The sequence below is a fragment of the Malania oleifera genome, chromosome 8 (genome assembly GCF_029873635.1).
Source record: "Malania oleifera isolate guangnan ecotype guangnan chromosome 8, ASM2987363v1, whole genome shotgun sequence".
In the NCBI taxonomy this organism is placed as follows: Eukaryota; Viridiplantae; Streptophyta; class Magnoliopsida; order Santalales; family Ximeniaceae; genus Malania; species Malania oleifera.
The window spans coordinates 87,948,765-87,965,163 of record NC_080424.1 but is presented as its reverse complement, the minus strand read 5'-3'; the positions used below and the strand labels follow the sequence as shown (position 1 = coordinate 87,965,163).

Sequence of the window (16,399 nt, the reverse complement as noted above, 5' to 3'; positions counted from 1 at the left end):
CATCATTACTTCTGTTGAAAGAAATTCTTTTTCCATGTCGAGCAAAAACGCGAGATTGAGGTCTATTTGGTAAGAAACTTGAAAATGTTAGAAGATTTTTTGAATTAAATTATCTTGAAAAAATTTTTATATACGTTTGGTACATAGGGATAAAATGAAATTGAAGAAAACAAAATTAAATTTATGTGATGCCCCGATTTCCATACAATTTTTTTTGCAATAATAAATAAATTAATTAAATATTCACTCGTCATTCATAACATTCACAAATTGACCACGTCAACAACCCTACTACCATTCGTACAACCCGACCCGCATTGAATACCGGGTAAAAAGTCATTTTATTTATAAAACCTAACAGCGAAAGACAGTGTATTTATATCATTCAGAATACAATATCCAAAGTATCTACATACACACATATACATCATTATCACAAACTCAAAAACTACTCAACACTAGGAGAATTACACCTCTCCTAGTCCAGAAACTCACCCTGTGTGTCAGGGTCTCAACTCCCAATGGTCACGGAACTCTGTCCCCTGGCCTATCTCTGTCCCCTAAAAAATTTAGATAATTTGGGTGAGACACATTTCAGTAAGAAGGAACAAATTATTCACAGTGTGTGGCCATATAAGTTCAGTTATAACATGCTTTACTTTTCAAACCATCGTTTCATCTAAGAAAATACATTAATATACACATTCTCATACTCATATACATATACAACACAAGCTTTTATAAGCTTTAAAACTATTTCTTAAATTCAATAATTTCAACACATAAATATCAGCAAAGTTCTTGAGAATACGAAAGATTACCCGCTCATACAGGTAACTTTCCTCTGCCCTAACACATTATGCAGCCAGGTATAACCACATTTGATACCTATCAAGGCACTCACCTTACTCAGTAAGCCCTCAGGCAGAGAGTTTCACTTCGCCTTAATTATTTATGTCATTAACTCACACAGTTCATTTCTCATATTTAACATTCTTTATTTCTAAATTTCCATTCTTTCTTTTATTTCTCATTTTAGCCAATTTTATCATTTTTTCACTTTCCATTTTCATTTTACTTTCCTTCTCATGAGTATCCTTGGTATCAAATACCAACATTGCGTCTGTAACTCATGGCCACCCCAAGGATCCTTCTATCCACGCCATGCTTCCCCCCATGATCAAGATTGTGCGACCCGAAGGCTGGATCTAACCGCGGTTGGCCGACCCGGTTAGATCAAAGTATCATATCACATATCACGTATGTAGTACGACTGACCGGCCTATAACCCTGATCCGAACTTAGAGAGCCCAACAACCCTACACAATGGCTCAGTCGACTATCACGCCACACGCTCCAAGAGTCCGTGTGGTTGCACTAACACCACTAGCAACGGTACCGTGCTCAATATCATAACCATCCAACAGGGTTTACTACTATATACCTGCAATCATTATGCGGTATTGGCATTCCATCAATCATATTCCAGTATATCACAATTCAGTACAATATAAATATTCTCATCATTTTATGTGCACATTTCATTATCTCGTAATAATATATATCATATTTCACGTATTTTCACATTTTTCCAAAATACTCATACCAGTAATTTGTACAAACTCATTTCTCATGCAAATAATTTCCACTCACATATAAATATCACATTTCATTATTTTTCACTAATCACATCAATCATTCTCATTTCAATATTTTCTCAGAAAATACCCATCGTTATATTTCACAATTTTCAATACATGTCATGTGCCACACAGCTTTCATCTAATATTCATAACATATTATTTTCACATTCCAAAATATCACAATTTAAAATCACTCAAATGCCACACAATTTATCTGATATTTATATCATAATAATTTCCAGACAAAATATCATAAGCACATTTTCACATATTAATTTAAACAGTAATTCTAAAAATACTACTGTAATTTATTCCTCTTACCTGACTTACTGAGAGTCTTGCTAAAACCCCAAATCCTACGCCCTTAGTGCCTGAAATTCAACTCCTGTAAATTTACATTTTTCCTAAATTAATTAACCTATTTATCCAAAATAATACTCATCTAACCTTTCCCAAGCTCCATATACCTCAAATTAATATTTAAACTAACATTTAATAGCCCCACTTAATTTTTTGAATTATACCCGCGGGTCCCAAAATTATACCCGAGGCGCTCACCCGGACCCTAAATTTCAGAAATCCCACTTCAACCCTAGATGTTCAACATTTTAGCATTTCTAAATTAATCATAATTAATTAAAAATAAGCCCCTTAATAACCCTCGTGCCCCAAATTTGGGTTTTTGCCCACGACAACCCCACGAGAATCCATCCTGCTAGACTTGTAGAGAATCATCCCTAGATTCTCGTGATGATATCCGTTTGTCGATTGGGCTTATAATTTGCAAGAAGTTAAAGAAAAAGGAGAAATTAGCTTACCCCAGGAGATACGTCTACGCCGCTCCTACCACCAATTCGTTCTGATAGAAATGACGGCAGTGGAGAAAGATCCTCAAGGTGGTCATGAGTTACAGACGTGATGTTGGTATTTGATAGCAGGGATACTTATGAGCCGGAAAGTAAAATGAAAATGGAAAGTGAAAGAATAATAAAATTTTCTAAAATGAGAAATGAAAGAAAGAATGGAAATTTAGAAATAAAGAATGTTAAATATGAGAAATGAACGGTGTGAGTTAATGACATAAATAAATAAGGCAAAGTGAAACTCTCCGCCTGAGGGCTTACTAAGTAAGGTGAGTACCCTGATAGGTATCAGATGTGGTCATACCTGGCTGCATAACGTGTTAAGGCAAAGGGAAGCTACCTATATGGGCGGGTAATCTTCCCTATTCTTAGGAACTTCGCAGATATTTATGTGTTGAAATTATTGAATTTAAGAAATGGTTTTAAAGCTTATAAAAGCTTGTATTGTATATTTATATGAGTATAAGAATGTGTATATCAGTGTATTTTGTCAGATGAAACGATGGTTTGAAAAGTAAAGAATGTTATAACTGAACTCATATGGACACACACTGTGAATAATTTATTCCTTCTTACTAAGATGTGTCTCACCCAAATTATCTAAATTTTTTAGGGGACAGAGATAGGTCAGGCGATAGAGCTCCATGACTATTGGGAACTAAGACCCTGACACACAGGGTCAGTTTCTAGACTAAGGGAGGTGTAATTCTCCTAGTGTTGAGTAGTTTTTGAGTTTGTGATAATGATATATATGTGTGTATGTAGATACTATGGGTATTGTATTCTGCATGATATAAATACATTGTCTTCCGTTGTTAGGTTTTATAAATAAAATAACTTTTTACCTGGTACCTAATGCGGTTCGGGTCGTACGAATGGTAGTAGGGTTGTTGACGTGGCTGATTTGTGAATGTTATGGATGACGAGTGAATATTTAATTAATTTATTTATTATTGAAAAAAAATTGTATAGAAATCGGGGCGTCACAGTTTGGTATCAGAGCTTAGGTTGCTAGGTTCTGTAGACTTTAGTAGACAGCGGAATACAATACCAAGGAGTGGATTTTAAGAGAAATAGGAGATGGGTAGATTGAAATGTGAGTTAGTGGTTGTTTGAGGATAAGGTGAGAATTTAGGATTCTATCTTGCGGCCTAGAGACAGGAATACCGAGATTGTTTTTGTGTTTTTCCTCAGGTGACGATTTCAGGAAAACCATGGATACTATCGCTAGGTCGTGTCTCTAAGTGGTAGGACTGAATCTTAAATGGGGATTACGGATGTGGATAGAAAAGTAATTTATAAGTTATTGTAGTGTATGGGTTATGTGATGGTATCCTTTGTGGGATGGATTTGGGGAATAGTAACACGAGTGCGGGAGGTGATGGAGTAGGACCTTCCAGTATGGGTGGTGGAGACCCTGAAGTAGTGTTGCATAGCATCACTCAGCAGGTGACGGCTGAGATGGCTAGGAGGTCAGGGGAGCGGAGCTATACGATCGAGCAGTTCATGCGTGTGCGACCCCCGTCTTTTGTTGGAGAAGCAGACCCATTGGTAGCAGAGAACTGGGTTCAAGACATAGAGGACATACTGGCAGTCCTCTCATGTACAGATGAGCAGAAGGTGTTATTTGCTACATTTAAATTGACCAGGGAGGCAAAGCGCTGGTGCAGGTCAGTGAGAGTACTAGAGGAGTAGAGGCCGGATCCTATAGCGATGACATAGAGTCGCTTTGGGGAGATTTTCTTCAAGCGGTACTTTCTCGCTACGGTTAGGAGTGCGAAGTCATTAGAGTTTCTATATCTGACACAAGGGTCTATGACGGTGCAGCAACACGCAACGAGGTTTGTTGAGCTGTCCCGGTTTGCCCCGTATATGGTGCCAAATGAGAAGAGGAAGGTGAGGAAGTTTGAGGAGAGCTTGAGGCAGAACCTGTATGAGCAGGTGGTAGGTTTCCAAGCTCAAACCTTCTCGGAGATAGTGGATAGGGTTGCGGTGATTGAAAGTAGCATACAGAGATGTGCAGCAGACCAGAGCCAAAGGAAGAGCCCCGCGCCTTCTAATTTTTAGGAAAGACCCAGTCGAGGGCTGTAAAGGAGATATGATAGCAGAGGGGGACGATGACAGGGAGGAGGAGATTGAGCAGTGCAGGGCAGACAGATGTCCTCTCCTTGTCCCAGATGTTTAAGGAGGCACCCAGGAGAGTGTCGAGTGAGGGAGGTTGTCTGCTATCAGTGCCACCAGCCTGGACATATCGCGAGGAACTGCCAAGCACCACCAGCGGTAGCAACTACTCCTTGACCATACAGAGGAGGCTATCAAGCACCTCGAGGTGGAAAGCAAAGGAATACTGCTCCGGCACGAGTGTATGCACTAACGCCAAGAGATGCTGAGGCAACAAGAGATGTGGTGACAGGTACGGTTTTAATACTATCATTTAAAGCTACTGTCTTATTTGATTCTTGGGCGACTCATTCTTTTATCGCCTGGGAATACATTAAATTGTGTGGGTTTGAGCCTCAGCAGTTAAATATTAGTTTGTCTATTGCTACGCCGACTGGGGCTGTTGGGATATGTAGAAAGGTACTTAGAGACTGTCCGGTGGGTATTCAGGGGAGGTTTTTGTTAGCTAATCTAGTGGTTTTAGACATGCATGGGTTTGAGATAATCTTGGGTATGGATTGGCTAGCTTCCCACTATGCTAGCATTAATTGCCATCAGAGAGTGGTAGTATTCAGACCTCTAGAGGGACAGGAGTACATATTTGTGGGATCACGTGTGCGCACCCCACCTCAGTTACTATCGGCTATTCAGGCACGTAGATTGCTATCAGAAGGCTATTAGGGATATTTAGCCTATATGAAGGCAGGGTCAGAAGGGGAGCTAAGGGTGGAGGATATCCCAATGGTGAGGGATTTTCCTAATGTATTCCCTAGGGATTTGCCAGGACTACCTCTTGATCATAAGGTAGAGTTCGTTATTGATCTAGTGCCAGGGACAGCGCGAATTTCAAAGGCACCGTATAGAATGGCACTAGCAGAGCTAAAAGAATTGAAAGAGCAATTGCAGGAACTATTAGATAAGGGTTTTATTCAGCCCAGTGTGTCGCCCTAGGGAGCACCGATTTTGTTTGTGAGGAAGAAGGATGACTCGATGAGGTTGTGCATCAACTATCGAGAAATAAACATAGTGACTATCAAGAATAAATACCCTCTCCCGCGTATTGATGATTTGTTTGACCAGTTATAGGGGACACGGATCTTTTCGAAGATAGACTTACGATCGAGGTACCATCAGGTGAAATTCAGAGCAGAAGATATTCCGAAGACGGCATTTAGAACACAGTATGGCCATTATAAATTTCTAGTTATGCCGTTTGGTTTAACGAATACTCCTACAGTGTTTATGGATTTGATGAACAGGGTCTTTCACCATTATTTGGATAAGTTTATGGTAGTGTTTATTGATAATATACTGGTGTATTCGAAGAGCCCAGAGAAGCATAAGGAGTATCTGAGTATAGTGTCGCAGGTGTTGCGAGAAAAGAAGTTGTATGCAAAGCTCAAGAAGTGTGAGTTCTAGTTGGAAAAGGTTACCTTCCTTGAACACGTTATATCCAGGGGTGGTATTTCTGTTGATCCGAGTAAGATTGAGACGGTAGTAGACTAGGTATGACCAAAGAATGTACACAAGATTAGGAGTTTCCTAGGATTGGCTGGGTACTACCGTAGGTTTGTTGAGGGCTTCTCGAGACTGTCAAGCCCTCTAACCAGATTAACCAGGAAAGGGGTGAAGTTTGAGTTGTCTGATGAATGTGAACAGAGCTTCCAGGAATTGAAGCAGCGACTCATCACTGCACCTGTGTTGACGATTCCTTTAACAAAAGAGGGGTTTTTGATTTACAGTGATGCGTCCCATAAAGGGCTCGAATGCGTATTGATGCAGCGGGGAAGAGTAATAACCTATGCCTCACGACAATTGAAAGAATATGAGAAGAACTACCTTACCCACGATCTGGAGTTGGCGGCGATTATTTACGTACTATAGATTTGGAGGCACTATCTATATGGGGGTAGGTGTGAGATATTTACTGACCATAAGAGCTTAAAGTATTTCTTCATGTAGAAGAAATTAAACATGAGGCAGAGGAGATGGCTATAGCTAATAAAGGATTATGACTACACTATCAGCTACCACCTAAGAAAGGCTAATGTGGTTGCTAATGCTTTGAGTCAGAAATTAGTGGATTCATCTGTATCTGCAATGGAGATTCATCATCCGATTCAGATGGATCTAGAGAGACTTGGTGTGGAGCTAGTAGAGGGCGATCACCAGGCATTCATTACTGACTTGATTTTGCAGCCGACTCTACAAGAGAGGATTAAAGTAGCTTAAAGGAATGATGCAAAACTAGTAGAGCTTTTGGAGAGGGTACAGGATGGTCAGGAAATAGAGTTCAGCATTTCAAATGATGGAGCATTGAGGTTCAGTACTAGGTTATGCATTCCTGCCGATCCTGAAATCAAGAAGGTCATTCTGGAGGAAACACATCGGTCCCTGTATACTGTACATCGAGGTAGCACTAAAATGTATAGGGATCTTCGAGAGTCCTTCTAGTAGAGCAACATGAAGAGGGAGATAGCCCAGTATGTGGATCAGTATTTGATGTGCCAGCAAGTGAAGGCTGAGCACTAGAGACTGACGGGATCATTGCAGTCACTTCACATTCCTGAATGGAAGTGGGAGCATATAGTGATGGATTTCGTCACAGGATTACAGTTGGCATTGCTTAAACAGGATGCTATTTGGGTAGTGGTGGATCGACTAACAAAGACTGCCCACTTTTTGTCGATTAGAGTTAGCTACTCCATGGACAGATTAGCTGAGTTATACACCCAGGAGATAGTTAGGCTTCACGGCGTCCCGGTGTCCATAGTTTCAGATAGAGACCCACGGTTCACATCTCACTTTTGGAAGAGTCTGTAAGGGGCCATGGGTTCTTAGTTGTCATTCAGCACAGCATTTCATCCTCAAACAGATGGGCAGATGGAGAGGACGATACAAATTCTGGAGGATATGCTATGAGCATGTGTGCTAGACTTTGGAGGTCATTGGATGCAATATCTGCCACTAGTTGAATTTGCGTATAACAACAGCTACCAGGCTAGCATTGGGATGGCACCGCATAAGGCGCTTTATGGCAAGAGGTGCCAATTCCCGTTATACTGGGATAAGGTTGGAGAGAGACAGGTATTGGGGCCAGAGCTGATACAGGAGACTCAGAATAAATTCAGACTCATCAGAGACAAGATCAAGATAGCGCAGAGCCGGAAGAAGAGTTATGCTGATACTCATAAGGGAGAATTGGAGTTTGACGCAAGAGATCACGTGTTCCTAAAGGTGGCACCGATGAAGGGAGTTATGAGATTCGGGAGGAAGGGTAAGTTAAGCCCTAGGTATATTGGACCATTCGAGATTCTTGAAAGAGTGGGTCCAGTTGCCTATCGTTTGGCATTACCACCGGTCCTATATAGGATCCATGACGTATTCCACGTTGCTATGCTGAGGAAATACGTCACAGACCCCTCCTATGTGATCAGCTATGAAGCACTGGAGTTAAGAGACACTTTAACTTATGAGGAAGTGCCAGTGCAGATTCTTGATTGGAAGGAACAAGAGTTACGCACGAAGAAGATTCCACTAGTGAAAGCTTTGTGGCACAATCATGCCATTGAGGAGGCTTCCTGGGAACTAGAGGATCAGATGCGGCAAAGATATCCACACTTGTTCAGTGGAATTTAGAGTTGAGCCAGTTAGAGTAAAAAGAATAATATTGTATATTTTTATTTGTATAGTGTAATGTAGGATAGATAGGGTTTTTAATTTTGAAATATGAATAGCTTTGGGAGAATTTTGGAAAAGTTGTAATCACTCAGAACCCTATTGTAACCACGGTATTCCTTCACCATAAGTGAGGGTAATTAATAAAATTGGGGCATTTTCTCTCTAAGGATGGAAAACTGATGAATAAGCAAATTTTGAGAATGAAATTTTTATAAGGAGGGGAGAATGTATTACCCCCCCCCCCCCCAAAAAAGGGATATAGAATATTAGTGGAGTGATTCCAAAAGAAAAATTAATTAATTAATTGTAATTATAAAAAAAGAAAAAAAATAATTAAAATTTATTTATTTTTATTTTTATTAATAAAATATATTATTATTAATATTAATTAAATATATTATTATTATTATTATTATTATTATTATTATTATTATTATTATACTTCATTTAGAATCATTCCTGAAGGAAGCAAAGGAAGAAAAAAAAAAGATTGCAGGAAGGCTCCTACGCAGTCCAGAGCGCCCCCCCCCCCCTCCCCCTCCAACTGAACTCTCTCTCTCTCCCCTCTCATTCTCTCTCCCTCTCTCCTCGATTTTGTGGTGGATTTTCGCCTGATCAAAAATCGAAACATATCACTGGACTCCATTCTCCATTGCCATCATTTCTACCGGAGCGAATCGGTGGTAGGAGCAGCGTAAACGCATGGGGTAAGCTAATATTTTCTTTTTCTTTAATTTCTTACAAATTATAAGCCCAATTGACAAATGGATACCACCACGAGAATCTAGGAATGATTCTCTACAAGTCTAGCGGGACGGAATTCTTGTGGAGTCATCGTGGGCAAAACCCCAAATTTGGGGTACAGGAGTTATTAAGGGGCTTATTTTTAATTAATTAGGATTAATTTAGAAATGCTAAAATGTTGAGCATCTAGGGTTGAAGTGGGATTTCTAAAATTTAGGATCTGAGTAGGCGCTACAGGTGTAATTTTGGGACCCGCAAGTAAAATTCAGAAAATTAAGTGAGGCTATTAAATGTTAGTTTAAATATTAATTTGAGGTATACAGAGTCTGGGAAGGTTAGATGGGTATTATTTTGGAGAAATAGGTTAATTAATCTGAGAAAAATACAAATTTACAGGAGTTGAATTTCGGGCGCCAAGGGCATAGGATTTGGGGTTCTAGCGAGACTCTCAATAAGTCAGGTAAAGGGAATAAATTATAACAGTATTTTTAGAATTACTGTTTAAATTAATATGTGAAAATGTGTTTATGGTATTTTGTTTGGAAATTATTATGATATAAATATCAGATAAATTGTGTGGCATTTGAGTGATTTTAAATTGTGATATTTTAGAGTGTGAAAATAATATGTTATGAATATTAGATGAAAAATGTGTGACACATGACATGTATTGAAAAATATGAAATATAACGATAGGTATTTTCTGAGAAAATATTGAAATAAGAATGATTGATGTGACTAGTGAAAAATAATGAAATGTGATATTTATATGTGAGTGGAAATTATTTGCATGAGAAATGAGTTTGTACAAATTACTGGTATGAGTATTTTGGAAAAATATGAAAATACGTGAAATATGAGATATATTATTACGAGATGATGAAATATGCACAGAAAATGATGAGAATATTTATATTGAACTGAATTATGATATACTGGAATATGATTGATGGAATGCCAATACCGCATAATGATTGCGGGTATGTGGTAGTAAACCCTGTTGGATGGTTATGATATTGAGCATGGTACCATTGCTAGTGGTGTTAGTGCAACTACACAGACTCTTGGAGCATGTGGCGTGACAGTCAACTGAGCCATTGTGTACGGTTGTTGGGCCCCCTGAGTCCAGATCAGGGTTATAGGCCGGCTAGTCATACTATAAACACGATATGTGATATGATACTTTGATCTAACCAGGTTGGTCAACCGTGGTTAGATCCAACCTTCAGGCCGCACAACCTTGACCATGGGGGGAAGCATGGTGTGGATAGAAAGATCCTCAAGGTGGCCATGAGTTACAGACGTTATGTTGGTATTTGATACCAAAGATACTCATGAGTCGAAAAGTAAAATGAAAATGGAAAGTGAAAGAATAATAAAATTTTCTAAAATGAGAAATAAAAGAAAGAATGGAAATTTAGAAATAAAGAATGTTAAATATGACGAATGAACTGTGTGAGTTAATGACATAAATAATTAAGGCGAAGTGAAACTCTCCGCCTGAGGGCTTACTGAGTAAGGTGAGTGTCCTAATAGGTAGGGGTGAGCATAATTCGGGGAAAACCGAATTAACCGAATTAACCGACCGAAATTGGTCGGTTCGGTTCGGTTAAAAAATTCAATTCGGTCGGTTCGGTTATGCTTTCCAACATTTCAGTGAATCAGGTTTCGGTTCGGTGAATGGAGAATGTTAATTCGGTTAACCGATTAACCGAATTAATAATTAATTAAAATTTAAATATAAATTAGTAAATTAAATTTTGGTTATTATTATTCTGGTTTTCTCTCGAACTCTCACTCAGTCTCACACTCAGACACTCTCAGTTCTCACTGCTCTCGGAAGCCAGAACACAGAAGGCCCTCCTTCACTAGCAGTGAGTCACTACCAATCTGCCTCTCTCTCGCTCACCTGAGCTCTGTCCTCCGTAGTCCACACCACCAGACTCCATCTTCATGCGATGTCATCATCTATTCGTCTGTGTCCATCGTCGTAGCCATCGCCGGCCATCGTCACCAACACAGACTACACTATACACAGTCACTGCTCTCTGAAATCGGAACGCCATCACTGAGTCACTGCCTCTCTCTCGCTCATCCGAACTCACTGCTCCGCACCGCCATCGCCGTCGCTCTCGCCGTCCATCGTCACAACGTCACCAGCACACAAGCTCCCTCTCATTCTCATTTCTCTTCTCTCGCGCACATACCAGTTCACTGAGAAGTGAGAACCACCCCCGACGACTCCTCATCGGCGTCAAGCTCGCTCGAGCCCAATCGTCTCCCTAACCACCTCTCCTCCGCATCAATCCAGAATTTGGATAGTAAAATACACCTTCCCGGCTTCCCCCCTTCCCTCACTTCTCGAATACACCTTCACGCCTCACGGCTTCCCCACTTCCCTCACTTCTCGGTTAAATTCGGTTAACCGAATTACCCAAAAAAGAAATTCGATCGGGTTCGGTTCGGTGAGGCCAAACGGTTCGGTCGGTTCGGTTAACAGTATTCTTTAACCGAAATTTTCGGTTAATTCGGTTAATTAACCGAATATGGCCGAACCGACCGTTTGCTCACCCCTACTAATAGGTATCAGATGTGGTCATACCTGACTGCATAAGGTGTTAAGGCAGAGGGAAGCTACCTGTATAGGCGGGTAATCTTCCCTATTCTCGGGACTTCGTAGATATTTATGTGTTAAAATTATTGAATTTAAGAAATGGTTTTAAAGCTTATAAAAGCTTGTGTTGTATATCTATATGAGTATGAGAATGTGTATATCAGTATATTTTTTCAGATGAAACGATGGTTTGAAAAGTAAAGCATGTTATAACTGAACTCATATGGCTACACATTGTGAATAATTTATTCCTTCTTACTAAGATATGTCTTACCCAAATTATCTAAATTTTTCAGAGGACAGAGATAGGTCAGCCGATAGAGCTCCATGACCATTGGGAGCTGAGACTCTGACACACAGGGTGAATTTTTGAATTAGGGGAGATGTATTCTCCTAGTGTTAAGTAGTTTTTGAGTTTGTGATAATGATGTATATGTGTGTATATAGATACTCTGGGTATTGTATTCTGAATAATATAGGTACACTGTCTTCTGCTGTTAGGTTTTATAAATAAAATGACTTTTTACCCGATACCCAATGCGGGTCGAGTCGTACAAATGGTAATAGGATTGTTGACGTGGCCGATTTGTGAATATTATGGATGACGAATGAATATTTAATTAATTTGTTTACTATTCAAAAAAAATTGTATGGAAATCGAGGCATCACAATTTATATCTTAATTCTCTCTCTCTCTCTCTCTCTCTCTCTCTCTCTCTCTCTCTCTCTCTCTCCTCTCTCTCTCTCTCTCTCTCTCTCTCTCTCTCTCTCTCTCTCTCTCTCTCTCTCCACAATGGCTTTGTTTTCATTCAAAAAATGTCACCAAGGATGGGAATGAATCAGGGACAAACTTAATCAAATTATAACAAAAAAGAGATGATTGATTTGGTTTGATTTTTAAAATTTAGCTCTGCAATGCATGAAAAATAAATATTTAAAAATTTTAAAAGGGAAAAAACTAAATACTTAAGTCCTACTATGTAACTTGGTTTTGTGTCATTGAGCACTTTTTCATTGATCCAGTTTTTTCCTCTTGAAACCATGCTTCTTGTCTTTGTTCAAAAAAAATATTTAATAGTTTTCAAGTTCCAAACGAGATTTAAAGTAGGGGCAAGAGAATAATAAAAGGAGAATTAATTGATTATTGTTTTAATATTTTAAAATTGAAACAAAAAATACGAAACAATTCAATTTTATATATCAATTATCAAAGAAGATAAAAAAAAAAATAAATATATAGTAAATTAATGGTAAAAAGTTGGTCTTTTATGTCATTACCCTTTTTATCTCTAATTATATTGAAACAAATTTTATTTCTTATAATATTAATTATAATTATGGTATCAATTCAATACACAATTTTAGAATTAATTAACATGACAAAAACAATTGCATGAAATTAATGAGTAAAAGTCCTTAATTGTACTAATAAAAGTACAAGAATTAAAATATATTTTACTTAGTAGTATAGGGACTAACTTATGATTTTACTCTATATACATTAAAAAATCATTAAGTGTAGGAGAGAGGATTTATTTAAAAGGAAAAAAAATAAAGGGAATAATCAAAGGAAAAGAATTTCAATGTTATTTGAATATTTCACTAAGTTATGTAAGAAAGCAAGTGGACAATGCTAAATTTAGCCTCTCAAGTCATCCAAAGATAAGGGTGTTCAATAACTCGATCAACCCAAATCGAATCAACCCTAAAAATCGATTTCGAATGGTTTATGGGTCGATTGGCAGTTTTTCATTTTGTATAGCTCAATCATTCGATTCAATTTGTAGGTTTAGAGTCAAATCACTTGTCTCAAACGGAACCATCTTTGTGTGTGTGTGTGTGTGTATCTACGATTATTTAAAAGGAATGAAAGAATGTATTGGATGAATTATGGGATGGGCACTTGTATTTTAGAATGCTTAAATTTTTATGGTCTCAAAATTTTCTGTAATAAAAAATTAATTTGTCAACCTATTTTTCTTCCTTCTATTTTGTCAAATAAAATTTTTTGATTAAACTTTTCAGCTATGTAGCAAAATTAAATAGAATTGGATTCTTTTCGATTTTCATTCTATTTCATTTCTGACTGCAAAATAATAATTATTAATTTCAATCATGCGCTTTCATTTATGAAAGAAGCCAAGCGTTTGAACAAATCAAGAGCGTTCTTACAGTTCGGGTCGAACATATAGAACCCGTGATCCTCCCCCGGCGTCGCCACCATCTCCGCCGTCCCGCCCCACCCACTCTTCACCAACGACTCGTAGTAAAGCCGTCCTCTGTCTCTTAATATATCCCTCTCCGCCACACACACAAGCACCAGACCACACCCCAGCCCCGCCAAATTCGGAGCCCCATCCGCAAACGGGTTGATCATCGGATCCTCGTTCCCTCTCTCCGACGGGCACACGAACCCCCACCACCTGTCCACCATCGCCTTCCTCGCCGGATCCTCCACCTCCGACCCGATCGGCTCTTGCCCCCAGAAGTAAGGGTGGATCAAAACGACGCCGCGGATACTCAACCCGCCAACCCGATCCGACTCCGCAACCCGCAAAGCCAAGTGGTGCGCAATGTTTGCTCCGGCGCTGTCTCCGACCAGGAAGACCCGGTCAAAATCGGCGTGCTCCCTTAGCCAAGCTTCCCGACCCAATTCTCCGGCGACCCACTGAAGTGCGGCCCACGAGTCCTCGTAGGCGGCGGGGAGAGGATTCTCCGGCGCTAGACGGTAGTCGACAGAGACGGCGACGACGTCGGCCTCGGCGACAAGGGAGTTGAGGCTGCGGTGGTACATAGGGTCGGAGGCGGAGGAAATGCAGAAGGCTCCGCCGTGGAAGTAAAGCAGAAGGGGAAGTTTGCGGGGGTCGGGCGAAGGGCTGGGGCGGTAGAGGCGGGCGGATACGCCGGTTTCGGGGACAACGACGACGTCTTTAGAGAGAACGCCGGATTGGGGATCGACTGAGGCGGGGACGACGCCGTTTCCGAGGAGTCTTTCGATGGTACCATCTTTGTAAACTCGAAGATAAGGCGGAACCTCGAGAGATACCTCTGGTTTCGCTGAGTCCATGAGTTGAAGAGGAAGAAAGAGGGACTGTTCGGAAGAAAAGAAAATGAAAGAAAGTAGGATAGGAAGTACGCAGACAGGGAGAACGAAGACAAGAGATTTTATGGTCGGAGGGTCATGACTTGGGTGTGCAATAATTAGGTTAAAATTAAATTAGCTGAATTAATCAGGTAAATTCCATCCAATTAAAAATTTATTCGGTTTGATTTCTTTTTCATTTTCATTGAATTTCGGTTTTTGATTTTGGATTTGATTTTTGGGTTAGGTTAACCAAATTAGTCAAGTAGTATAAATTAATAATAATTAATTATATATATTATATATTATATATTATATATTAAAGTATTTTATATATTATATAAATTAAAATATTAAATTGGTTAAAATCAGTTAACCGATTTAATTGAAATTCAGTTCGGTCAATTTTGAGTTCGGTTAAATATGGAATTTTGTTCGATTCGATTAATGAGATTTTGTAATCAAAATTTTTCAATTAATTTGGTTAATTAACCAAATTCACCGAACCAACTAAATGTTCATCTCTAATCATGATGGCAAATCCGAAAAACAAATAGACCCAGTCCAAAACAATTAAGCAATGGGAAGATGAGAAATTAATCTTTTTCATTTTTTATGAATTGTGATTGATATTTTATTTAACCTAACTATGGTTTAGTCACTTATTTATTAATATTTTAAATATAAACTAATGGTGTCTTCAGTTACAAAAAATCTTTTTGACTATTATTTTTTATTTTTTTAATTGAAAAACTCAATTTATTTTTTAAAAGTTTGAAGATGTGTATAAAACTAGAAAAAAAAAAATTTAGTGCTATTTAGTTGAAGAAAAAAAAATTTGCCTCTAACTTTTAAATTATTATAAAATTTTCATCTTGTTTTTAAACTTTTTAAAATTGAAACAAAGAAGTTAGAAAAAAATTTATTATTTTTAAGAATTCTAATTCTTGTATAATTTTTGAAAATCTAAAAAAAAAATTGATAATCTAGTAAGAAAAACCAAAAAAAAAAATTTTCATTTAAAAAAATATTTAGCGAGTAGGCTTCTGGCTGTCGTCCTCTCCTCCTCTTTACAACTCTCTGCTCTTTGCTCTCTGTTTGCAAAGAAGTATGAGGGAGAAAGGGAACTTCAATGACCGAAGCAAATTCCCTAGATGGTTCAGCGAGATTGGCCACGTGTCAGTGCATTTCCCAAGCAAATCTCGCTGGATGGTCCAGCGAGATTTGCTTGCTACGTGTCAACATCCGATTTGCTTGGTCTTTCAAATCTCGCTGCACCATCAAGCGAGATTACATAAGTCTTAAAATGAGAATTTTTTTTCCAAATAAAGTATTATTTAATATTTTATTATAAAATAATATTAAAATGAGAAAAAACTCACTTGAAGCTACTTACCCATCCAACAAAATTTTGCACAATTTTTTTTCTTTAATTAACAATTTTTTTTCATTGTATTTTCCTTAAAAAATGAAAAGGAAAGGAAAGAAAAATGAGAAAACTCATTTTTCATTATATTTTTCTTTTATTTTAAATACTATTGGAAATAAAATTTATTTTAATATTATTAAAATTTTTTAAAAAAAATTAAATATTAATAATGTATAAAATCAA

At 38.3% G+C, this 16,399-nt stretch overlaps 1 protein-coding gene across 2 annotated transcripts; it reads right to left on the bottom strand.

Annotated features, from left to right (window-relative positions):
- Nucleotides 1-300: 300 nt before the first annotated feature.
- On the bottom strand, nucleotides 301-14,973 carry LOC131162828 (probable carboxylesterase 2). 2 transcript variants are annotated; one of them, XM_058119430.1, is made up of 3 exons: nucleotides 13,878-14,973; nucleotides 2,462-2,586; nucleotides 1,993-2,028 (listed from the first exon to the last, which is right to left on the bottom strand). In XM_058119430.1, exons 1-3 carry the CDS (start codon nucleotides 14,770-14,772, stop codon nucleotides 2,008-2,010), a joined length of 1,041 nt encoding a protein of 346 aa, XP_057975413.1. In that variant the 5' UTR covers nucleotides 14,773-14,973; the 3' UTR covers nucleotides 1,993-2,007. The 2 variants fall into 2 exon arrangements, with proteins under 2 accessions (XP_057975414.1, XP_057975413.1); XM_058119431.1 differs by lacking the exons at nucleotides 1,993-2,028; nucleotides 2,462-2,586 and adding an exon at nucleotides 301-560.
- Nucleotides 14,974-16,399: the final 1,426 nt, after the last annotated feature.